General features: G+C 37.9%; 1 protein-coding gene across 3 annotated transcripts in view; it reads left to right on the top strand.

Annotated features, from left to right (window-relative positions):
• The window catches only part of pard3bb (par-3 family cell polarity regulator beta b), a 416,763-nt gene that overhangs the window by 142,535 nt on the left and 246,947 nt on the right, over nt 1-27,281 (top strand). For 2 of the 3 annotated variants that reach the window (XM_065292869.2, XM_065292868.2), the window contains exons 7-9: nt 11,235-11,321; nt 21,819-21,944; nt 25,104-25,501. In XM_065292869.2, coding sequence (XP_065148941.1) covers nt 11,235-11,321; nt 21,819-21,944; nt 25,104-25,501 — 611 coding nt within the window. Of the gene's footprint in view, nt 1-11,036; nt 11,153-11,234; nt 11,322-21,818; nt 21,945-25,103; nt 25,502-27,281 lie in introns of those variants that run through there. The other variant, XM_065292870.2, reaches the window with a different exon arrangement.

The raw sequence follows: 27,281 nt of genomic DNA, 5'->3' as shown, positions 1-27,281 counted from the left end.
CGGCATGGGCGCAATACTTTGCTACATTAAACTGATGTATGACACCGAAAAATCATTATAGTTAAGAGAGAGTGCACCCAAAAATGCACATCCTGTCAGCTTTTCCTCACCCTCATGTTGTTTTGAACCCCGTATGACTTTCTGTCTACTGCGGAATACAAAATGAGTTGTCCTGACTGATCTTTCCAATACAATGCAAATGATCGACACTGTCAAACTCATAAAAATACCAAAAGTAGTCGGGTCAACTTGTAAACTATATTTTATTTTTTTAGAGCTACATAATTTAAATTCAAATCGATATCCGATGAAAATGTTCCCCTCCGACGTAGCTATCATATCCTGTTCCATGTTGAACATTTACGATTTGCAATCGGAGTGCCTCCTACAGATTCAATCACTCGTAACATATGATACACCACAGAAATATCCAGATAAAAGATAATCAATACAACAATCATGACAATCAAGACTTTAGCTAGGATTGTCGTAAGTGGGACATTGTTCCAAGTTTGGCACAAATTTGGCCCAATTATGTTTTAGTGTGTGACAGCCTTATTATAAAGTGTTGCCAAAATTCCCATAAGCACAGATAGCATGGATGGTTGTCCGGGTCACATCCTCATTGCCTTACTCCTCTGACTCACCATAGCAACCAGCTATAACCACAGAGCATAAAAGTCTCTTCAGCATCACTGTGAGGAATGCTATATGCTTTCTGCTCCCCGCAAATGATCCTTGAAATTGAGAGGGGGAAAATGAATTATCATTTACGCTTTGAATATAGAAATTGAAAGTCATGGACAGCACTTTGCTAACATGTATTGGTTGCAGAAATGTGTAACTGGAGTGCTCTGTAGATTTTTGCTTGGCCATCATATTCTCAGTCATTTCATTCATATGGTTTTATTCTTTTGTGGGTCACTAAAGGAAACAGCTTGAATAATATTTATAACATTGTTAGTCTGTTGTTATATTTCTGTAGAAATATAAAATGTGTGATTAGGCCTTTAACCTTAGCAGTAATATTGGAGGAAAACTAGGTAAATGGTGTGATAAAGTGCTGATAAATCATGTGGTTTGATAGGGATACAAATATACACTTGACTCTTAGTGTGGATCAGTCCAAGGTTCAATCCCATTTCTACCCCTACACTTTCCTGTACTCCTCCGTTTTGCGTGTACACATGAAGGACTAGGGATGTCTCAATTCTCTTTAAGTAGGGCCAGATAGCTTTTCAAATGAAGATTTGTCTGGACCTCCCTTCAAACGAAGGGGTAAGAAATTTTCCAACATGGCTGCTCATGCGAGTACGTTTTTAATGACAAATAAACATTCGTTTTTTTGTTTCCTTCAATCTTGCGTTCATATTTACGGTCATGTAATATAAAGAAACATTGGCAAAAAATCACTAGTTTTCTGACATAAACCTAAGGGGGGCCTAAGGGGTTTTTAGGGCCCTTGAGAAGTTTTGACCTTCACTAACATTTGTGCTTTTTTCAGTTGCCTAAAAACATAATAATGGCAAAATTTTTATAACACTGTGTTCAGCACCAACTCTGCTACAATACTATATGAGCAACATGTATTTACAAAACAGGATCTAGTAGACTAGAGTTTTTTCTTCAAAATTGATGTGAAAATCATTCTGCCTACTCATTCACATAAAACAATATATTGATTTACAATTTCTAAGACACTTTTTCTAAGGAAAGGCTGTTTGCATGGAGGCAGGAAAGCTCCTGAATAATCTGTGATTGACAGCTGAGGAAACAAAAGACTTGCATAATGAGCCACATAATGAGCCTTGAAGGAATGTAAAAGGAATGTAACTTTTTCTGGAGTAAAACCATGATAAGGTTACTTGGGTAAAGGTAACTGTGCTTTCAAATCGCCACCGGTGAGAGCGTTAAAGTGGCCGGAAGTTATTAATTTTCAATGAGAGCCGGCGGCTAGCTCTGTTGGGCAGCAGTGCGACGCGTCATGTACGGCGTGAACATCAAGAGAGTTGAAGTCAACTCAACTTTATGGTAATAAGCTATTACGCGGTTCGGCGGCAACCAATCATAAGGCGGAAACGTTCGGCGGCAACCAATTGGAAGGCGTAAATGCTCCACTAGAGTGGAATCCAGAGAATGCATTCTAGCGTCACAGTGTCCACTACACCTTTTCTATAGTGTCGTTAGTAGGGCAGCCAGAGCTTTTATTGACGCTCTCTGCGGTGGCGGTGTGAAAGCAAAGTAAGTGGACTGGCCATCTGAAGCAGCAAGAATATTCCCCGTTGTGCCACCACCAGTCTCAGTTCCCCCTGACGCGATCACATCGAGGTTCCCCCAGTCTGATTGCGCAGCGGTTCCCCTGATCTCATCGAGTTCCGGAGGCGGCACACCGGGGAAAACTCCTGTGCTTCAATTGCCTGTCCACTACTTCGATTGTGAACAGACCAGGAAAACCATAACGCGAATAGACAGTGGGAGAGACCAACCTGGAATCGCCAACAGAGGGGTGTGTGTGTGCTACTTTTGGTGAACAAGCCCAGGGCCACTTTTTAGGCTTTAACCCACTAAAATTATGACTACAGATGACGAAAGCATGATAAACATTGCATCTACTTTGATGTAGGACATGTAATGATGTATGATGGTGTTGTAGTGGTGTCCCATTTCTTAGGGGAATATTTTTTTAACCCTTAGCCTTTCCACTCTGTTTCAAGGGGCAAGGGTGAGTGGTAGGGGTAGAAAATAGAATTGGAATTGAGCCTAAATTGTACGGCTACACTGCATGTGTTTAGGGTTGAAATTCTATCAAAAATGTTGCCTCCAGTATGATTCCAGCCTCTACATATACTGTAAATACTGCACTGTTTACACAGTATGGTAGAAAAATCCTTGATCACCACTAGCTTTGTAGTTTTAATGACCATACATATTTCATTTTTCTTTTCTTTATACAGGAAGTATGTACACAAAATGTCTTCTTCAGGCATCAGTCAGTATTAAGTGTGAACTCACTTGGCACTAAACACATCTTGAACTCTTTTAGGAGACTGAAGTCATTAGATTATAATTACAAATTAGGGTTTCATTTCATTTAGGTTTACGAGAGTCTGCAAGTTTCTACTTACACTGTCAAGTGTAAGGTGATCTCACACTAAACTCCTGCCACTTTAGTCTATATTTTTATTTTGTTTTTAATACTGAGAAATAATTATATATGTTCATTTTTAACAATAGTTTTTAGCTAACTCTGGGGCATTTACATTTTAAGTGTAAACATTGCATTGTCCCTTTAAAATTAATAAAGGGGAAAAAATTATACCATTGCAAAAACAAACAAATCTAATGGTGGCCTAAGACTTTTGCGCATATGTATATATACAGTGTGCATATTATTAATATAGATTGTATAGGATGCAAACACTTCTGCTAAAAAAACAAGTTTAAATGCAAAAATAAATGTACTGATTTTTATTGTAGGTCCATCCAAACCTATCCTTTCATGTTCCTGTTTCATCTTCACTTTTAACAGATTGTTATTTTCTATATTTGCCTCATTTGGTCTTTGTGCACCTGTGTCTGTCTATGTGCATTTCTGTCTTCCACCCCTTCATCATCTGCCACCGCACTTTTCGTCTATACTGACTTCTTCATCTCTCTTCTTGTCTGTCTTCTCATCTGTCTCTCTGCTCAGTCTCAGGGACCACAGACTCATCCGTGCGCTCTTATCTGCCGTGCCATTGTGCCGTCGACTCCCCGCTGTCAACCCCTAGGGCCTCCTTTCACACTGACACCCGTTTATCATCCTCTCATCACCCTCTCTGCCAATCACACGCACACCCACTGATAACCATCCGCTTTATCAGAGAGACAGAGAAAATCTCAAACTCTAAGCCCGCCGGCAGCGAGCCTGACTCCTGCATGTAACTCCGCATTTTCCCTTAACTGATCACGGCTCAGTCTGCGGGATAACGTTTCCGAAGCGCCGCCTCCGGGACTTTCTAATTTCAGCCAAGATAAACAGCGGTATCAAAGATTTGCCTTGTATTCGTTTTCCGCCACAAGATTATACCTGAGTGCTTAAGATTTTCTAATAGAAAGCAGGCAATCGCTCTTGAATCAATTAACCATGAGACGTTCTGGAGAGAAAGGTAATTGAAGTAATGAAAAGATGTGTCGGCGGTAATCTGGAGCTCAGCGGTCAGTATCACAGTGGATTAGAGCCGCATTGTGACAGCTTCAGAGTCGGATCGATACGGTGGTATGATGATGGCAGTGATGGGCGGTGGGCTCAGAGCCTTATTCTGAGTTTAAGCACTTGACTGACAGCGCAGCAGTGAGCAGCTTACATCCTTTCAGTAGCTCAGTCACGAGGTTAAAGCTTTGGGGGAAAAAGTGCTGGGATGCAAAATTTTACTTTTTATGTCGAGGTTTGTGCATTTCAGAATAGCTGTATTCTTATAGGAATATCTTGGGTTATTTTCAGCATAAACAATAGGCTGTGTGACTTTCTACCATGGAGAAATAAAGAAATGTATCACATTGTATAGTTTGTGTAGTTCGAGCTGTTAAGCTTCAAAAAGCACCATAAATGCATCATAACAGCAGTCAATATGACTTACACTTAAGTGTTTTGAAGCCCTATGATAGATGTGTGTGATGTACAGGCCATACAGGTAAGTGTGGCATGTCAAGATACATTGTACCAAGTCTGACGTTAATAATAAATGGTAGTTTCTCGTGTGTTACTAGTTTCAGTATACGTACACTACTTGAAAGGCATTCTAGAAGGTACGATTTTTAATGAAAACATCTATTATATAAACAGTTCAGTTGCAAAACCCTCTAAGTGCGTCTGACATTTTTTTGGGCTCTTATGTTTAAATTCAGTCATTCCACTTTAATGGCAATGAAAAGGCTATTAGGCAATAATTAAAATGCCTTATTTTCACAAATGTCACTTTTGTCATTTCATTGGTATTTAACATATTTGTCTTTCACTGCAAAACCCTCTAAGTTACTCCGGGTACCCCAGGTTCCTCCCACTGGCAAAAAATATGCAGATTAGGTGAATTGGAGATGCCAAATTGCCACTCCCCTATTGTGTGTATGAATAAACATTTGTAGATCAACTTGTTTATGGATTAACCAGTTCTTGTCATGAATATAACCATAGATGCTGGAATGGCATTAAAGCATCCATAACACACGCTGTCTCTGCGTATCTGATGTTAATCTGGAGTACCTATAGAGTAGTATTACATCCTTCATATCTCGAAAGATATGTTTTATCAGATTTATAAAAGACAGATTAGCTTTACAGAGTCTTTCCGATAACGTACAAAAAATTGGGAAGTAGGAGTTACGAGCTGCGGGAGGAGCGAGTCCGAGTCAACACTTTATACAACACTGACTGGATAACTTATGATTCACTACATGTTCGTGTTGTTTATATAATATGCACTTACGGGCCTATTTCCAACATAAGACAAAAGTCTTCACGCATGGATCTCGTGACCCAGTTGGGACTATTTAATGAAAACCAGCGTTAAACAAACCAACATGCAAAACTCTGCTGCTACCCCTGATAAACAAACTTTATTCATTGTTTTCATAATGCTGGCTTCTCCTTATATCCAAAAACACACTTCTTCTTTCATGCCATTGTTGAGTTTGATATAAAACAACGCTGTCCTGTGAAGTGAGCCTTTAACTTAGCATTCTAGGTTCTCGTTCTTCGGCTGATTGACGGGTTTGGTCAAAAAATCCCACCCTATATCCTTCAGGTTACTCTTCACTGTCCTTTCTGAACAAAGTTAAATGGTTCAAAAATCTAATATATTCAGTAAACCTCCTTTAACTGGGTAAAAAACTTATACGGGCGCCGTCATTCATCCAATTCTTTTTCTGTGCACTTAGAGGACTTTGCTGAAACATCAACATGTAGTTTTGCAGATTCAGCTAACAAACTTGAATTTCTGAATGACCTGTGGCAAAGATTAAGTTGAAAGTATTTGTTGAACGTATAATACATGCTGAGAGCATTCGATCAATATCATTATCTCAGTATTGACGGAAGTGGTGTTTAGCGGCTTTTGCATCTGAGCTCTTCATATGTCATCAGAAGTGTTGGAAAATAGTAACTCAATCCAAAACAGTAAAGATCTTTGAACACTGAGTCCATAATACCCATTGAAATTAAAATATAAATATGACCTCATGTTTTGTCAGTCACTGCACACTGCCTCCGAAACTTTCGACCATCATAAAAATATTTGGATCAGGATATATTTTGTGCATTTTTTCGCATCCAAAGCAAGCATTTTAAGAGGTGTTTTGACATCAGATCCACCATACAAGGGAATGCCAAAATCAAAAATAGGGTCTGACAAGTTGATCTACATCATCTCTCAGCACAAAGTTTGACAAGCAAAGTGGGGAATACAAAGAGGCGGAATATAAAGACAGATAGAAGGTACTGTGATTGTCAGGTATGGTAGCCCACAATCGAAATGTGATCTCTGCATTTAACTCATACCAGTGTACTCTGATGACCCATTACTTCCAACAAGAACCTGAATTGTGCATTCGATGGACACTTTACTTTCCCGTGAGCCCTTGGGAGAGGAATTTTCCAACAAAGAAGAAGAATAGGCATTGTTTTATTAAAAAAATTCAGTACCTATTGTCACAAAAGTATTGCCACCTCAAAAGGATGGTTTTGACTTTACAGCACAAACAACATGTTAAACCCTCTATTGCCATCATCCCATAGACTACTTCCAATATATTATCATAGAGTAAATATGTTTGCATTCATTCAATCTCTCAAAGACACAAGTTGAAATGCTTATCTCCTGCAAAAAACTGAAATATTCCTTTAAGGAATGGTTAAGTCGACGAGTTGGTCCAAAGTTGGCTCCCAATTATCTTGGATTTATTAAATAGTGTTAAATTAAGTTTTACCAACCCCTGTATTCATTCAGACTGTAAACAGGTTTAACAGTAGTCATCTATCAGTGTCGTGTGGCTGGTATATTAGCTGCTGAGGTTCTGACAGTGTGATTGTATACGCGGCGACTGGATTCCTGATTGTGAGGCCGAATTAAAGTCTTTCTGAATAGAAGGATTATTTCAGCCCCGTAGGGAAGCTTTACTTTGGGTTAAACACTCGCAGGTAAACACGCAGCCTCGTTCGCACTTCTTCACATACACTTTCTATTATTCAATCCTCTCAGCCTCTCTCAGATGTCTCACAATAGCCGTAGCATAAAAAGAACGGTAACTGTATTCAAATAGTCCTCCATTCAGAGCACAAGATCGCATGTTTCTCCTGGAAGCGTTGTGAAGCGATGCCCACACTCGGCCGATGCACAATCAAAGACATACTGTTAATCTGAACCTCGGCTTTTATTTGTTCAAAGCCGCTGGAGCTCGCCACTTTGAAGACGGAGAGTTGAAAAGCCGGGAGAGGTTTAGTAATTTGCGCTCTTTTATTCCCATCTGCTTTCTGTTGCTTTTTGTCAACCGCGTGTATTTATGGAAGAGAGAGCAGGTAAATAAAAAAGGACACCTGCTCAAGTGGCCCTTTTCTGTTTTATCCGTATATTCTCCGCTCTTCATCTTTAGGTGATTTGGGATGTTTTCTTCACCATTTATTATTTAGCTTGTTGATGTAGGTGTTTAAGTGAAGAAGAAAGATAAGGAGCCATAAGGAAAAGAAAGAAACAATGCAGATCATAGGAATGACTCTTAGTTGGGTTGAAGGAAAATCTTTGGAATGGAGTGAATTAGAAAAAGAGAGAGGTTATTTTTGTTCCTCATTTAAGCTTGTCTAATTATTTTTGGTTCCTCCTTTTTTTCTCTTTGAAATGTCTTCTGTGGGCCCGCCTTGATTTGTGAAACTTTTGGCGAGTTGATGAAACCGTAATTCAGAGGATTTACCCGTGCTTTTGTTGTTGTTGCTTGCTGGTGATTATGTTTAAACCTCATCTCTCTCTCTCTCTCTCTCTCTCTCTCTCTCTCTCTCTCTCTCTCTCTCTCTCTCTCTCACACTCACACACACACACACACACACACACACGGAGTTATCTGTTCTGAGTTAGCTTATCTGTGTTGAGTCTTGTGAGCCTTGGGCAGACAGCTCTTTCCTGCATTAGCATCTCAACAGTGTCAGCTCTGGCTGCTCTCCATCCTGTCTCCAAATAAACTCTTAATACACAGTCAGACACAATCTGCACTACATGTTTCAAAACAAAAACAAAAAACTGGAGGAATTAAAGTCAAGCGGGAGTTATAGCAGCCTGGAGAATGTGTTTATATGTTTGTGTGTGTGGCCAGCCTGGAAAGTCATTAAGACCTCACACATGGGCATATTCTTGGACTAGATGTCTCTTTTGGAGCACTGAAGGAAGCCTTTAGGAAAAGCTTACTGTGATTTATTTTGCTAATACTAGTCAGAGCAGAGACCAAAATGTTAAAAGACTCGGCTCAACAGAGCATGACGGCAGTTCACCTGTATATTACAGTATTACAGCACAGTTTTACCATGGTAATGTAACTATTGATGTATTTTGTTGTACAGTACATCTTTGTTATGAGACAGACCACAAATATTTGTGCCCTACTTTTAACACTTGTTATTCACAGCATACTACATACATACAATACTGTGCAAAAGTCTTAAGCCCATGCTACCATTAGATTTGTTGTTTTTCAATTGTATAGGGATATATAATTGTGTCTCAGTCTTTTTATTAGAATACAATTAGAAAATACAGGAAATTGCATGTAGTATTAAAAACTATATACAAGTATAAGCTGAAGTGTCAAGTATTTAGGGAAAACTCCCCTTGCACTTGAGCAATAGCAGCTGCAGGATCTCTTAAACCTAAATGAAATTAAATCCTAATTTCTAATTCTAATCGAATGACTTCAGGACTTCAGTGTCCGAAAAAAAGCTCAAGATGTGTTTCGTGCCAAGAGAGGTCAGACTAAATACTGAATGATGCCTGAACAAGACATTTAGTTCTGAAAATTTTGTTTTTAGTTTCTTAAAAAAGAGTGAAAAATAAATACAGGTGGACATTAAAACTTTGTTAAAACAACAAAGCTGGTGATGGTGGCCTAATACGTTTGCCCAGTACTGTAGGCTTTGTATAAAGTGCATATATGTAACTAAATTACATTTTTTTCATTAATACTCTGGGGTCGACAAATTGGGTTGTGTGTTATGTTGAGTTTTTTCTAAAAAACAGCAAACAGCTTAAGCACATATTGTCCGATTCACGTTTTCAACATTTCCTTTGTTGTGTGTATAGGTACATGTTAACACTATGCAAATGTACAAACCCCAAATTAAACAATGATGCGAGTAATCATTTCCAACGTAAATCTCTTTTCTTGGACTACAACACACACACGGATTGTAGGCAACAGTTTACTTCCTGGGATTGGTGATGTAGACAAGACCGCCATTATCATAATTCCTCCGCTTCAGACTCAGTCTGTAAATTAACTCATGTCAGCATTGTGAGCAAATCTTTCAAACATGGTAAGGAGCGTCACATTTCTGGCTGACGTCAGAAATATTCAGGCCAATCACAACGTACAAACTAGCTGGCCAATCAGGGACACAGAGCTTTTAAGATAGATCAGTTTTTTTTCAAAATCAGTGCGCTTCAGGAAGAGAGGGAAATCTGGAGCTACTGTACAAAAAATGTACAGTATGTGTAAGATAATGTGTTTTTTAACCATAAAACACGCGAACACATTGTATTACACCAAATACACAAAATAACTTTTTTTTTTAAGCAATGAAATAGGTGCACTTTAAAATATTTATCTTTCATGGTCATACTGTACATATAATGTACAGACAGTATTGTCAATAATTTAAAATGCACCCTTTAGCAGAAATGCACGAACATGTGGAGTGTCAGAATAAAGGTACCTCGTATCGATATGTTACGTGTTTCATCAATGCATCGTATTGTTAGATATTTGATCAATGCATTGATCCATATCGATCGTTTGTTGTTATACCCCTATAATTAATCATATAACATCATTTTTACAGTGAATGGCCTGTTTATACCATCTGTTTTCTTGGGAATGGAAGTTATGAAATGGTTTAATTCCACAATTTATTTTGTAAATGTATTTATTTGAGTGTACGAATCAACAGCTGTTCACATCATAGCTGTTACAGTATTGTTTATTTTGGCATGGCTAAAATAACCAATGAGATCTGTAGTACCTTGAGAAAGTGATCCTACTCATTTCAGTGACAGTGCTCATCTAGCTCATAATCCTCTTGGTATAAAACCTGCATTTTGTCTTTGCTTACAGGCATTAGTTCAGGACACCATTGTTTTTAAAGCTGCAAACCTGAGCCTTTAGATCCACGTAAAATAAATAGCACAATGATTTGAGCAACTCACTGTGAGCTCGTCTTACTATCATGACCTGTAATGACATATGCAGCAGACAAAGAGACATATATGCACATTTTACTCTTTGAACAGTGCTAAATTGGTTACTATAATTAAAAAAAATACTTGATTCAGTTGCAGTAAAGGAGGTAAGATGATTTTCTACTAAAGGGGGCTAAATGCTAACCCACCACACTGTACTTAAACCCCTTGGCTAGAACGCTGCATCAACATTTGCAACTTTTACGTTTTTTATTATACACTTGTAACAGTACAGTGTTTCATGTTAGCCTAATTTCAAATCTACAGTAGTGTCACTTTCTCTCTGCCTTTCTGTCTCTATCCCTCTCTCTCTTCCTGGAGTTGCTCTCCGTACTCACTGGTGTATGACTCTGCAAATATTCCACCACGAAGAGCTATTAGTTGTGGATTAAATGCGGATGATCGCCGCAGCCGTGCATTGGACCGTTCCGTCCTCAGTTATCCACTTACACTCTTGCTATATCATCACACCACATGCCAAGAGCATTAGCTGCTGAAAAAGAGGAAAATGAGAAAAAAAGTGGAACATTTGAAAATTAGTCAGAAAGGCAGACATCATGGAAACTGTTTCGACAGGGAGTGTAGAAAAACAGGATAGTGTGGTGAGGCGCTGACTAACACGCAGACATGTACAACAGTTCAGCGGCCGCCAACAGAGGAGATCTAGGGGGCAGGAGACAGTGAGTTTACACAGGTTTGTGTTGTTCTGCTTGACTTTATTGATAATGGGATTGATGTGTGTGTGTTTCTGTGTGTTTGCAGCAGCCTCACAAAGACTGTGGAGATTTCAGGAGAACAAGGGCCTTTAGGAATACACGTGGTTCCTTACTGTTCCTCTCTCAGTGGAAGGTTAGTATCTCTCTCTCTCTCTCTCTCTCTCTCTCTCTCTCTCTCTCTCTCTCTCTCTCTCTCTCTCTCTCTCTCTCTCTCTCTCTCTCTCTCTCACTCTCTCTCTCTCTCTCTCTCTCTCTCTCTCTCTCTCTCTCTCTCTCTCGCTCTCTCTCTCTCTCTCTCTCTCTCTCTCTCTCTCTCTCTGCACAGTGATGACGTGTACTTGAAAAATGTAAAGCCCCTCAAAACATTCTGAGCTCTTTGTTTGTGTGTATACTCTTTTGTTTTCTGTTGCGGGAATTGTGGGATTTGAGTTATATTCTGTGCAAGTCATATTTTCTGACATGCAAAATTTCAAGATGTGGCCCAGTACACTCTTAAAACAATAAAGTTTGTTATATTTTATTTTACACTAGACACATCTTTGTGTTATTATTGGAACAACACATTTTGTGTCACTTTTAACTTGTTTTTATTTGTTTTAACACAAAATCAAAGTTTCCCGGACAGGGTTTAGATCAAACCAGGACTAGGCCTTGTTATATTAGTACATACCTTACCAAAAACAATACTGGTGTGCATCTTGAGACTAAACAATGGCACTGATTTCTGTTAAAATATGCAGCTCAAACCTGCATTATAGTCTTGGACTAGGATAATCCCTGTCCAGGAAACTGTTTTAACCTGTAATGTGTTAAAATGACATAGAATGTGTTAAATGTGCATAACATGAATGAAAAATTAACATATTTTTTAGGGTTTAACCATAGACTGTATAAAAATAAGGACGTAGTGTCTGTGACGTCACCCATTGGTTTGTGAAGACCGTTTTTGAAGCTTAAAGTAGGTGTTGCCTGCTGTCGCCATCTTGGTCGCGCGACAACGCAAATCATTCGCGGATAACCGAAAATGGGTAAAGAGGCGGGAGATGGGTGAAGTTGAGGTGGCTGGTTACTGAAACCACACCCCCTAGCTCGACTCTAGTGACAGCAAAGGCTGTTTAACCATCACTCTAGTGGCCACACCCTTAATTATGCAGAACTTTAAGGCTTCATATAATTTAAACGGATGAGTTACCAAAAAATTCACCCCCCTCACAGTTGTCATGAAGGGCAAAATTAGCTATGCAGACCAAAAACACTTTTTGTACCAGGCTGCAAACATATATTATTTTCTACTGTTAAGATGGGGATTTTAACATGGAGGTCTATGAGAATTGACTTCCTTTTGGAGCCTGCCTCAAGCCGGCAGTCGATGAATTGTTTAAATCACTTCAGTATTGGCTTCATCAGAGAGATCTGAAGGTTGCCCCTCGGGTTTAACATCAGTTTCTACCCCTAAACAGTGCATATGTGACCAGTCACGGAAAGTAGGGACACAAGTCGGATCTGGGGCATTTTGAGATATTCATAGATTCTGAAAGTGCAGTTTCTAAGCTTTCTAACGATGTGTAACACATGGAAATCTGATAAGATTTGGAGAAGTTGTGGCCATTTGAATGTAACACATTCAAGAAGGAGAATGCTGAGAAATTTGAGAAAGAAAAAAGTTAACACTTTCCCTTTTCCCTGGCTGGAGAGACAATAGGGCTCATTTACATCTCATTTAGCTAAGACATACCCCCTGTAAAGCCGTTTTGAGATAGGCTACAGATGTTCTAGCATCATATGTAGTATTTTATTACAGAAGTCCGAATGAACAACATGCAAAAATAAACAGGACTTTTACCTTTGTGGGGATCACAAGTCGAATCCAGTCTGTTTCAGATGTGTGAATCATCCAATGATTTTTGTCCACAAATGCGTATAATCTGTGAAATATATAGTCTATTACATCAGATTTCGCATGAACTTCTGGTAATACAATATAATATACAATTTGAGGACAATTTACATCGTAACATGTAAGGGTATATCAGATTACAGTCCGGTATTTGCGTTCCGTTAAACACATGAACCCGCCTTCAAATTTTGTATTTAAAATAGAGTCTCTGTGTAACTTATGAGTTTGACTTCATGCTGCGCTGCAAGACGTCAAAGTACCGCGAGAGCGAGTCGAAATTAAACTACTCCGTAAGATTTCTTGAAGAGCTCTCGCGGTACTTTGACGTCATCCGACTGCGGCGCCCCATAAAGTCAGTGACGCGGCTGACGTATGATGCGGCTGACTGTTATTTGTTCCGCCCCAGCTTCTTTTATCTTTCTTTTGTTTTGAGCGCCCGAGCTTCATTTACAGTCTGGGGAGACGCACACTATAAGTTTGTAAAAAATAAATAAAACTAAGCAAACATGTCTGAGGAACAGGGCAGCGCGTCACTACAAGTCACGTGACTTCACGCTCGAGCCGGAAGAGAAGACAATGCTGAATAAAGTCGTAATTCTTGCTATTTTTGGACCAAACTGTCTTGTCGATGCTTCACCACAATCTCACTGACCCACTGATGTCACATGGACTACTTTGATGATGTTTTTATTACCTTTCTGGACATGGAAACCGTACATAGATTTTCAATGGAGGAAACAGAAAGCTCTCGGACTAAATCTAAAGTTAAAACATCTTAAACTGTGTTCCGAAGATGAACGGAGGTCTTCCCAGTTTAGAACGACATACGGGTAAGTCATTAATGACATTATTTTGGGCGAACTATCCTTATTCAGTAGTCACGCTGTTCCCTGTGGGGGCGGAGGCAAAAACACAAGCTTATCCAGTATGTAAATATACACACAGACAATGACGCCCCCCGCTGCACGCTAGAATCTCTGGAAAAACAAGCCGATTTCAACCGCAAAATGTACGCTTTTAAATATACATAAACTGCTATCTCAAACATGGAGAGGCTTCTTCGTGATCTCAACTAACAGATTCTGCAATAAAACGAAAATCACAAATTTTGAAAAAAAAACTTTGATTCTCATTTTCTCGAAACTTGTGCTGCCGACTTGTGCCCTTGGTTTCCGTGACGGGTCACATATTATAAAATTGTAAAAAAATCAGGAACTCATCTGTAGATGTGGAGCAAGTTATAACATTTTAAAATAATACAATGTTTTAAATGTAACCACTAGGGATGTAACGGTATCAAATATTTGCGATACAGTATTATTTCGTTATTATGCACACAGTACGGTAATTATTTAAAAATTTACATGAAGGAAAACACAAACGAAGACTGGAAAAACTGCCGTAAGTGTTTATTAAACAAGACTGAACATTACAATGTACAAAGTTTAGTGTAGTGTAGTGTTGACAATTTTCATAAAAAGGAATAAAATAAAATAAAAAATAAAGTTTCAGTTTAGTTTGTCAACTTTAAACAACTCAGGTTTTAAGAATTGAGTCACTCCCTCAATTGACCTAGTTTAATTATTATTATTAATGCTAATGCTTGGTACTCCTATGAAAGCAACAGTTGTGATTGTAGAATCCAGAAAAGATGATGGGTTTTAAGATGGGTCAATTCCTCAAAACAAAAACAACCCAGTAAAAATGAAAATAGCAGCTTACTTATTGTAGCTGGACCTAGAGCTGAGGTCAGCTCACTCCGTACAGGGGTGCGTTTCCCAATCGGAAGTCTGCAGCCTCCATAGGTCGCATTTGTAAGCTGCATATGTCAAGAAGACTGTTTTATTTCAGAATTTTAACATTTACAAGTTGACTATTATTCTTATTTAATCGTATATTGTTGTAACACGCTTATGACTTGTGAATGTAATACTCAGTTAACTTTAATACACCAGGCATGTAATGACGGATGCAGCCTGCATATGCATCCTAAGGAAACACGGCATACACACTCTCCTCATTCACGGATTTACTCAGACTCGTTTTTTGTATGTCCTTCACATTTTGTCCTTTCTCGTTTCTTCTTCAGATTAAAAATTTATTTTGCTTCCGCCATTGTCGCTCAGCTTGTAAAGAGGCATCAGAGTGGCACGCATGGGATTATGGGAATTGTAGTTTCTGCGTCCCTCCACTAGCTCCACTTGGCCGGATAAAAACTTTGAAATGTATAACGTTACATCCCTAGTAACCACCCACACTGATGAATTGTGCACAGTAAAGCTTTGTTTACTCGTGCTTTGCTTCGCACCGCGACCCTCCGCTAATTGCGCGTCTCAACAAACAGAGGAGAAGTTTATAGTAGATGCACTTGCTGTTGCGCTATTATTTGAAACGACAGGTGTCAACTTCAGCAATTGAGTCCAAAACCAACACAAAGTAAAGGATAGACGTTGTTCGCTGGAACAACGCTGGTAACATCAGAGCTTGATATACAGTATAATAATGAGAACAATTAATACAACAATCTCTTAAATATGTCTTTAGAGTAAACATTATCATTTCATTAATGAGTTTACTAAACAAACAATTTAGAAATCTCGAGGTTTGTATTTTATTCCTCATCCAGTGGTACATTCAATACAAATAAAAACCAATAATTCTAAATCATTTGTAAAATAAGTTGTTGTTTTAAATGGCAAAGTTTCCATACTTTAGGCGTTGTGTACACCAAAACTTTTACGCCCGCGGCCGGCGCATGTTTTCAATTGTTTCCAATGGAAGCTCGGCGTTTTTCAAATAAGCCAGCCGCAAGCGGGTTTTTTCCGCGCTGAAAACCGGAGCTCGGCGGTTTTTCCGCGCTCGGCGCTGAGCGTCGAGAGTTGAAAGAGATTCAACTTTGTGAGAAAAGCTCCGCTCGTCAATGTCAGTTCTCACACAGCCGCCCAATCACAGTGGAGGAGGGGCGGGACATTGCCACAGCAACCAACCGGCTCGCAGCTGAAGTATCACAGCTATCAAAGCGCTCAGCTGAAGAAAGCTGGCACTCAGCTGAAAAACAGCTGGCATTTGGCGTCCTCAAGGCGTTTTCAGCCGCGTTTAAAAGTTTTGGTGTACACAGCCCCTTACACTCTTAGAAAGGATGTGTTAATTGTTTACAAATCTTTTTGTGTTAAGCTTTTAACACATTGTGTGTAATTTTAATACATTGTGTCATTTTGGGTGGATTTTGTGTTAAAATAAAACCTAAAATGTGTTGTTTTTAATAATAAATTAGAGATGAGTGTACTAATGTGTTGTTTTTTACACATCTGTTCTAAAAGTGTCCTTGTTTCAGATAAATAGTACTGTATATGGATATTGAGAATCGCCTCAAGATCGGTCAATTTGGCATGGGCGGTCACAAAAATTGGCGTCCACATCTACTCAAGAAATTATGTCTCCTGCACAAACGCACATGACCGCCCACTCCGTGCTGAAGTCATTATTTTCGCGCACACCAACACGCTCATGCGGACACGTCGAGTGTAAACAAGGTTTAAGACCAAGAATGTGCATTGGGAATGTAAATATCATTAAGTACATCTAAATTATGTCTGTTGGGATTCCCAATTGTCCAATCAGATGTGCCGACTATGCTAGATAGATGTTTCGACTGTGTCAGCTGTATATAAACTGTCTCCATTGTTCCTTTTCCTTACAGTTTCCTTACAATATTTTTATAATTCTGGGAAAAATGTATTATAGCAATATTTGTACATTTTGTTTTTGTTCTTCACTCAAATATCTTGAATCAGTCAATCAAAGCTCTTGAATGTGTGATGTTGTTTAAGTTTTTTCCAATTTACACATATTTTGTATATTTGTATGTGATTGATTTTTAATGAATGAAAGTTATATACAGTTTAATACTATTGACAAACACATAAGATAATATTAATTTATAACATTAGCCATTATATGACTTTACAACAGACTATTTAGTGGTCCACTCATATTGAACATACAATGACAAATGGCAATACCATTAACTAAAGTATGGGTTAGCTGATATAATGCTGAAATATATGTGTAGACCGCGGAAATAAAACTTTCTCTTTTACTTTGGTTACTAAAAATATTTTGACACAGATAACCATTATCAACCACCCAGGTTGAACAGGTTAGCTTATTTGAGTGAATTTAAAATGACCTTATATTGATTGATATCGACCTAACCAATCACTCGCCCACACAGAACCTGCACTTATCAGAATTGACCTGTCATTCATAAAGTTTCTCCACCCCTTGGGTGTCGATTTATGTAATACATTAAATAATTTAAGGGACCCTAGGATTGTAAGGTATGTTTTTAATGGATATCCAAACCACAGAATGGCATTACAGAACGAATGCAGGCAACTTCAGAAACGTCTACAGATGTCACGTAGACCTGTTCAGTTGAGCCGACCAGTTATGTTTGTATGAATGAGTTATAAACGTCTTCATCCTTAACTTTAATAATTTCTCTTTGATGCAAGTTTTGCTGGCTTTTGCACAAAACATTTTGAAACAAAAATCCATCCTGATTTTGATGTCTTTGATTTGGGTTCCAGAAGTCTGGTTATCAGAGGTCACCTCATCTTCAAAGTCTAGTTTCTTAGTAACTTTATCCAGGAATCACCTCACATGAACTTCTATGGAACGTCTCAATTAATGAGCAGATGTTTTCACGGTCGAACAGTCTCACTGTCTGACATAAAGTAATTCTTTCCCCTGACTGAAACTGAGTCATGAGACAGTGTCATGAGGGACTTAGACAGCACTGGAGTCTTAATAAAGACTGAAACCTCCCTGTAGAATTAAACCTCTCTCTCTCTATCCATTCCTGCTGTATCTCTCTCATCCCCCCAAATCTCCCACAGGCCGTAACCTCCATCTGTTTCCTTTAGACATGCTGTGCCCCATCTCTTTAAGTGTCAAAGGTCACACCATCTCAAGACCTCTTTAATATTCCCCAAAAGTGAGCTGGGTGTAACGTAAACAGGCCTGTTAGCTAATGCAGAGTGACTTCACATTAAGCGTCTAATGGAGGGGTGAAGAGGATTAGCAGGTCACACTCTTACCTCTTACACCAACACAGGGTTAATTTGCTCCAGATCCTTCGTCATTTTCTTCATACGGATTTCACAGCGCTAATCTGACCTCTGGTCTGTTATTGGAGAATTCTTCAGTATGCTTGTTTTTATTCTGGATTGTTTTGTTTATACTGCAGGTGATAATATGAGACCGTATTAGTTATGGAGGGAATTTTCTTTTGGTTTCCATCGGATGAGAAACCAGCAGCAGCCGTACCCGCTATGATTTATCATTTAGTTATCATTGTGAATTGTCATACATTATAAAGGGAAACAAAAGAATATCAGTCCTTCGGGTTAAAATATGAGCAGTCTGTTTTCAGGCAAAGACAAAATATATTATCAGATCCATCATACTGTACATACAGAGTACAAGCTGTTCCCCTCTGGTCCATGGTCTGTTTCAATCAAAATGCTAAATAACATGCAGTGGTAACACTGGAAAAAATCTGGATCCGAAATGGTATCCATTTTTTTTAGACTTCCAGATGGGTTTGCATAATATTTTTTGGAGTTGTGATGTTTTTCATTTACACATTTTCATTTTTTCAATAGTTTGTGTTGCTATGATGACTTTTATTGTGATTTAGTGTTTAAACGATTTATATAATGATTTGTAGAGTAGTGATATTGTTTATCTTTGTACATGGCGTCTAAAACAAATCTCCTATTTTAGAGGAGATTATCCATACAGGTTTATAGACTCATATTTTGCTACTTTTAAATTAAGTACCAGATTAATAGTGTTAACCATTAACATAATGTTTGCTCTTCCTTTTGTCAGTTATCAAATAGACCATCAGCCTTTGCAAAAGAATATTTAAATTCAGCATTTTTGTGTAATGCACGTCTCTTGCCAACAAACAAGTCAAACATGCTTTTTATGGTTTTTGAATAAGGCTACATTATTGAGTATTTTACACAGTATAGCTGTTCAGTGTGGCCCTTATGGCTTTGTGAATATTATCAAACCATCTGAAGTGGTTTGATTGTCCATGCAGGAAGACCAGCAAGAAGGGCATTGCAGATCAGGAGTTGTGCATCATGCTCCATAAGGTAGGGCCTGATCTTCCTGAAGTTGTATAATGCAAATTGCCATGATAGTGGCAAGGATAGCTGATCATCTAAGGTTACTCTAAGGTCTCTGGGAATTTTGGATGGTGTTATGGTTTTATTGCCAGTTTGAATAGTAAGGTTGTGTTTTACCTTGAAAAAACTTGCAGGTATGTCTTAGATAGGTTTAGTTTGAGGTGGTGCTTCTTCATCCAAGCTGAGATGTCTTCTAGACAGGCTGTAATGCATGCTGCTACAGTAGGATCATCTGGGTGAAATGAGAAGTAGATCTGGGTGTCATCAGCATAACAGTGTTAGGAGAAGCCATGCGAATGTATTAGGTGGCGTTACACATTTCGTGTCCAAAACCGTGCGGAAAGCTCGACCGATGGTTGGTTCTTGTCAGATGACCTTCGGTGCACTTGCGGCATTCTGAAAAGTTGAGACGTTTTTAACTCAATGCAGTGCGGACGTGCCTGGAAAAAACGATCATGTCGCGACCGCATCACTTCATTTATGAGCGTGCATACCACGTGCCTACATTTGAAATAATGAACTTGATCGCACAAAAGACGAGACATGTGAACCACCCCTTATAGGTCCTTACGATGTTGTTTAGTTGGAGAAAATGAGTGGTCCAAGCACTGATCCCTGAGGGACCCCAGTGACCAACTGGATTTGAACCATAGGAGGGGAGTATCTGTGATCCCTAGCAATGAAAGTGCCTGTGAGAGAAGGGTTCATTGTGGGTTCCATACATTTTGAGGGTGCATTTTAAGCAGCCTTCGAATTGGGACGGACATACTAGCCTTCAGTCATGGTGCAGCGACGCAATCAGTCTTGCAATGAAGAATTTGGAGGTTGCAGCCTCGGAATTGGGACACAGCTTATAAAAACAAGAATGTAATGTTTCTTTAAAGAACATTTGACTGAAAGGTTCTTTGGGGAACAAAAAATGGTCACCGTTCACCATGTGGTGAATCCAAATAAGGTCTTTGTAAGTAAATGAAGAGTTTCGTTGCAAACGAGATAACTCCGTTTTTAACATTTTTGTCAAAACATGTTTATTATTATGTTATCATGTTATTATTTTGTTTTATGGTTCTACTTAGCTGTATTTTTTAAGTTATTAAGGTTTAAATCAAAACAAACCAACTGCAGTTGAATTGATATTAATTGGAATGCAAAACCGAAAAACGAGTTATCTCGTTTTGCAACGAAACTCTTCATATATAAAAAATGCCATTTAGTTTGCATTTTTACTTCTCTCTGGTACATGTGTTCTTTAATGTGTTTTAAATAAACTTACAACATGCACAATATGAATGAAAAATAGGGCTGTCAAAAGATTAATTGCGATTAATCGCATCCAAAATAAAAGTTTGTGTTTACATAACATATGTGTGTGTACTGTGTATAATTATTATTTATATATAAAAACACACCCAATCATGTATATATTTAAGAAAAAAATGTTATATTTATATATAAAATATTTATATTTATATATAATATAAATTATAGAAATGTATATACAGTATTTAAATGCAAATATTTCTTAAATATATACATGAATGTGTGTGTATTTATATATACATAATATTTATACACAGTACACACACATATGCTATGTAAACACAAACTTTTATGTTGGATGCGATTAATCGCGATTAATCTTTTGACAGCCCTAAAAATAACATTTATTTTTGAGTTGTTTTTTTTGCGGTGGTTCACCGCAAGTCTTAACATGCAATGTTAAAGCAAAGTGCTGCATTGATATATTAATATAGCATAATATTCAAGTTGGCTAGGTTGCAAAATTTATGTGTGGTTGTAAAATGTTAAAGTGGACCAAAAAGATGTATTTTAAACACTTCTACCAAAATATTAACAACATTGTGACAGCCTAGGCATACATGTAAAAGTTTTATTATTGTGTAAATTCATAAACAGGCAGATTATTATAGCTCCTGCTGTGAGTTGGCTGTCAGTAACAACAGATGAATATACAGACTCCAAAATTCAAGCCGTGCTCCTCAGATGGGATATCACGTCACTGCTGTCAGTTCAGTGCGGAGACAATAACCCGCTGTCCATCCATCTTGAATGGTCAGACGCGTCTCCCATCATTTCTTCATGACTCTGCTGTAGGCTGCGGTATATTTTGCAGTGCTGCAATGCGTGAATGTGTAATACAGGCTCGTGTTCGGTGCTCCGGGGTAAAAGCCGAGGATTAATACTCTCGGCTGCCGTTCCTGCTCCTGCTTTATGAGTTTCTTTAGTCTGAAAGTCTTTATCACTGCCAGCCAGAGCACCACTGTCTTGTGCTTTGCCAGACTCTTTGTGTGTGCACATGAATTTTTGTACAGAGGTTTGGGGGCCAAAGGGACGACATAGAAGTTTTTAATAGGCAAATGGTCTCCAACATATTTATACATCAGTTGTCACATCGGTTTGGGATGTAGTGCCTCATTAAAAAATAAAAATGGAATTAGAGATCAAATTGTATGTAGTTCTCTTTGTATTTTGATTTATTTTTTTCTCTCTCTCTCTCTCTCTCTCTCAGGGCTCTGGGCCTGCACATTCGAGGCGTTGAGGAGAACAGTCGCTCCAAAAGGGAAGGATTCTTTCAGGATGATGAGTGTATTGTCAAAATCAATGATTCTGAATTATTGGACAAATCTTTTTCACAGTAAGTCCTTACGCCCAAGCCACCTGCCTCTCTCTGCTCTTTCTCGATGTCCCTTTTTCCTGTCTTAATACTCCTTTTTTTAACCCTATCTGTAAACGTCATGGTTGTAAAAACAGACGGCCTTCATGTTTCCATTGTTGTACTCTATTTACGGCTATCAGAAAAACACTCGACTTGCAGCATCAGCGGTCACGGTCATTTACAGCGGTCTTGCTGTCGGTCGGTTTGCTGCAGGTAGCAGATCTTTCCCCTTACACTGCATTACTGCAGGCTGTCATGCTGATTTGTGAAGAACACTTGACCCTCTAACAGCCGCCCATGTCGGTGGTTTTAGTTTAATGGTAGGTTTAAAAGTACGGTGGACTGACTGCTATAATCATTTTCGTAAACAAGATCACTAGCAAATAACTGGAACCGTTAAATGTTTATAGACATTCTGTACATAATCATTTTGTCATTCTTTTGTACAGTACCAGTTCATTAGTATCAGTACGACACTAATATTTAAAGTAACCATACTGGTGGGTGTACAGTAGGGCTGCACAACATAAGAAAACTAGCAAACAATTGCAAATGTGTGTTCCCAGTGTGTGAACATAACTAGCCTACAATGAAAAATCCTTCTTCTCCTTACAATAAAGCAGTTGCATTATGCTGTTTTGATTCTATTGTTAATGTGACATCACACTGATAAAGCCCCGCCCACAGCCACAGACTTACAAGTTAATTTTACCCAAAAGCGTGTTTGTAGCGCAAATGCGACTAAATATACTATTGTCCCAGACTGTATTTACAGGAATCAGATCTATTTTTTAACCAAAAAACACTTAGTATCTGTTGGAAATGGAATGAAGAGCTGTAGCTCATTTGCATTTAAAGGTGCAGATCTGTAAACCACGTTTTTGTTTTTTTTGCTCCCACCCAAATAGGGCCATTTTGGACTATAACAAATGTTATGTGGGGTATTTTAAGGTGAAGCTTTACAGACCCATTTTAAGCACACCTGAGACTTATATTACATCTTGTAAAAATGGGAACACTGCAAAAACGGACTTTCTCACTTAGTATTTTTGTCTTGTTTTCAGTAAAAATATCTAAACATTCTTAAATTAAGATGTATTTTCTTTATGAGCAAAATGACCTAGGAAAATAATCTTGAAATAAGTGTTTATGAAAAAAGTAAACTTATTTCAATAATTTTTTTCTTATTCCATTGGCAGATTTTTTTGCTTGTTGTAAGCACTAATTTACTTTGTGTTTATATTTTTTTGTCTAAAACTAGACTTATTTTCCTACAGGGTTCCTATGGGTCCTTGAAATCCTAGAAAGTTTGTGAGTCTGGGGGGAAAAATTCAAGGCCCTAGGAAGTTTTTGAAAATATACACGCATAGATAAAGGTCATTGAAAGTGCTTGAATCTATTTTATGCAAGAAGTTTTCTGGAAAAAAATCCATATTATTCCCTGTGTAGTGTATGATAATATCAATAAAATTCTACACTTTTTAAGCACATGTGCTAAACTGTACGTTTAAATGCTTACATGTTCTGTATGCGAATGTTGCTTCATACCAAAATGCTTTTTTGCATAGTTGTGTTTGACACATGAAAACGTCTCTGGTTACGTATGTAACTTTTGTTCCCTGAGAAGGGAACGAGATGCTGCGTCTCCCTTGCCATACTTTCTGCATCCCTGTAACGCCATCTTTGGCAATATTTCAGATAGCGATATACTTCCTGGCTCCCGCGTCACCCTGTCTTTGTCGTTTAGCCTTACCATTGGTTGAATTTGATATACACATTTAGATGCACTTACCCCTGGAGGCGTCCCCAAAGTGTCACCGCAGTGACGCAGCGCGAGTTCCCTCGAAAGGGAACTGTAACAATGTATCTTAAAAGGTAACATGACGTAATCTTGCTCTCACTTGAAATTTGTCCCCACATTTGAATTTGAGGGTATTGGACCTGAAAAGTCCTTGAAAGGTCCTTGAATTTGAAGTTAACTAAGGTGTGGGAACCCTGTTCCTAGTTCATTTTGCTTATCAGGAAAATAAATCTTCATTTAAGAATTTTTAGATATTTTTACTGACAACAAGACAAAAATACTAAGTAAGACAGTCATAATTTTTTGTTTTTACATTATTAATGTAGTTTAAATAGATTTTACAAACTTAAAACATCATTATATTGTATATGAAATATCACATCATTTATAAAGTCACCACATATCTCACTTTTCTTTAATATCATGCAGCTCTAGTCTACCGTGTTTGCTAGTGTTGCTTGACTTGATCCGCCACCGACTGACTGACAACTGCTTTCGTACATTCAGATGCGTATTTGTAAGCATCCTCTTTAAAGAACACTTATTCAGAGATACAGACGCATGAGTGATCTGTCAAATGCACTTCTTGTTAAAAATGCACGTCTTGCCGAGTTATAAATGTAAACAGCTGGTTTGTATTAACAGATGAGAAAATATCAGATTTGTGTCAAAATACTGTAACAGCCTAACCTGCCATTGTGTGTTGTTTTATTAATATGAATTAATATTAGATGTGTAACTTAATTAACTGATCAGTCATTGCATTTTGATTTATTTATTTTTTTAAATCTAATATTAAATAAATAATGCAGTAATATTCAATAATAATGAAATATCACTGGTGTTAGTATCGACTAATTTTTTTTATATCATGACATCGCTGAGGTACAGTAATGAATGTAAATGCTGTCTACCCGTGCACCTGTTCACTCATTATACAGATGTGCATGTATACATTACGCATAAGTTATATACACTTTGTTAACAAGAATTACTCTCATCCAGTTGAAGGTAATATTAATCTCATAAAACGTGTGATGGATGGACGCTTTTAAAATGAAATCAGTCAGGCAAAAATGAAGTAGGGGGGATTGCTTTGTCATTTGTAATACGTAGGCCTTATTAGTCATAACCCCAATTATGTTGTCAGAATAAATGTCAGAGCGGGTTTTATCTAAACCAAGACTATTCAGTATAATCATTTCCACCTTTTTTAATTTTCCAGGCTCATTTCATCACACAGCCTTTAAATAATTGCAGCTTAATTGTTATTGCTTTTCTATTTCCAGTGTCTCTTATCTCTCCCGCTCTCTCTCCCTCTTTCTCTCTTTTACCAGAGCACAGGAAATATTCCGCCAAGCCATGCGTTCACCCACTATTCGTTTAGAAGTCATACCAGTGATTAATAAAGATCGCTACGAGAAGGGTCTGATCAGTCACCTCTTTAACTCACAAAACCGTGACCCATCAACACGGACCAAAGATCCTCCGCCGTTGAAGGTGAAGCCCGTTGTGCGGCCCACGGAGATGTCCTCAGGATGGCAAGCCGAGCACCAAGAGTCTAGCAGCAGTCTAGAGAGTCACTCTCTAGGATCTTCATTACCCCTCAGCCTCTCGCCCCTCCCCAGGAGCAAGAATAGTGAGAGTCCCCTTCTGAAAAAGAATGTAGGACCATCACTTCTGCAAAACCAGTTAAAAAAGAGCGGAAAGAGAATCAGAATCGACCTAAAGAAAGGTAACCCGTGTGAAAGATGTCACATCATATACTTAAAGGGATAGTTCACCCAAAATGAAATTTCTGTTATTATTTACTCACCCTTTATGATTTTTTTTTTTGAATAATGGTGGTAAGCACAAAGTTACGACCACACAGTACCCATTGACTTCCATAGTAGGAATAACTAATACTATGGACGACAGTGGGTACCGTCAACTGTGTTCTTACCCAACGCTATCTCATGGCAATTCTAATCTGTATGAATTCGTAGTGACATTCATACATTTTGGTACGATTTGCTTTGCCCCCATGATGATGGGGATAGGGTTGGGGTTTCACTTCATACGAATTTGTACAAATTTGTAAAATACATATGAATTCTCGTGAGATCAGGCAGAGTTATCATAAATTATCAAAATATCTCTGTTTATGTTCAATTGTGATGTGTGGATATAATCAATTATCTAAATATCTCAGTTTGTGTTTATAGTAGAGGTCTTCACTGGGTCCACTTAGATCCAAAAACCCCAGATTCAACCTGAGACCCGATTGGGTTTGGGTCTAAAAGTTTCAAGTGTGCACTGACAAAAATGTTATGTTGAATTTACTTAATTTTATTATGTCAAGGGGTTGCACTAAATAAGTTTATCCAAATCCAGATATATTTATTAAGTTGGTTGTATTTATATATTTTTTAAATAATTTCTGATTAAATATGTTTATAATTTTAGCTAAACTATTTTGAGTTATTTTTTTTTTGTTCTGTACACTAAAATTCATTATGTGCAACCAGACCAATTTAATGGTTTAATTTCTACATACTAAAATGTAGTTTTTTTTATCTCTTATTCCGTCTTAACTTTCCACATTTAACTGGCACATTATGTTGAGCAAGTAAGACAGACTCAGTAGGTCTCCGTACTTGCATAAGCACAGTTACTTCTTACATCATGATTTTCATTGTGTCACCTATTGTCTATACACAAGCACTACTCTTCTGAATGGTGGTAACCACAAAACTCAAAACAGAAACAGAAACTCTTCTAAATCACAACGATAATTTAACCTTAAACACTAAAAAGTCTCTCTTTTTTGTTAAGAACACAAAAATAGCGTTTAATTTCAAATTTTACTCTCCAAATGCAGTCCCATGCAAAGCATGCTGGGAAGTTCAAGTCCACTGCCTAGTTAGTTTAATTTACTTAAAGGGACACTTCACCCATTTGCATTAAGCTTTCTATGGTTAGTACCCCAGTCATGTTTTTGAATGGTCATGCATCATTTCCTCAGTTGCCGCTGAGACAGGAGAAATACAGATTTCAGTGTTGCACTTCCTTCTTTCAATGATGTAAAAATCATCATTTTGCATCATTGAAAGAAGGAAGTCCAATATCTTTGTTGAGAGAGTGAGACTACAAACACCCCTTTTCTCTGTCAAATAGGCACCAAATTCTAAATGTATGTTACATTTCCACTACAAATATGACACACTTTCAATAAAGATTAATGTTTTTATGGGTGAAATGCTCCTTTAAATAATTCAAGTAGTTTCAACACAAAATTATTAAGTTAATTTCCTTCTTACAAATTTGGGTGGATTTTACATGATAAAATTAAGTGAAATTTACTCAATAATTTGTTAATTTAGAATTACTTAAATTTTTATGTTATTTTTATTTTTTACATTTTTTTTAAATAGAATTTAATCTTTTTTTTAAAGTAAAATTTACTAAGGCACAGAAAAAATGTTTCCAGTGTGCCTCGGACACGGGTCGTGTATGATATTAGCGGCATCGGG

Source organism: Paramisgurnus dabryanus, chromosome 15, assembly GCF_030506205.2.
Source record: "Paramisgurnus dabryanus chromosome 15, PD_genome_1.1, whole genome shotgun sequence".
NCBI lineage: Eukaryota > Metazoa > Chordata > Actinopteri > Cypriniformes > Cobitidae > Paramisgurnus > Paramisgurnus dabryanus.
Note: the sequence above shows the minus strand (reverse complement) of the source record. Positions and strands in the feature narration are given on the sequence as shown.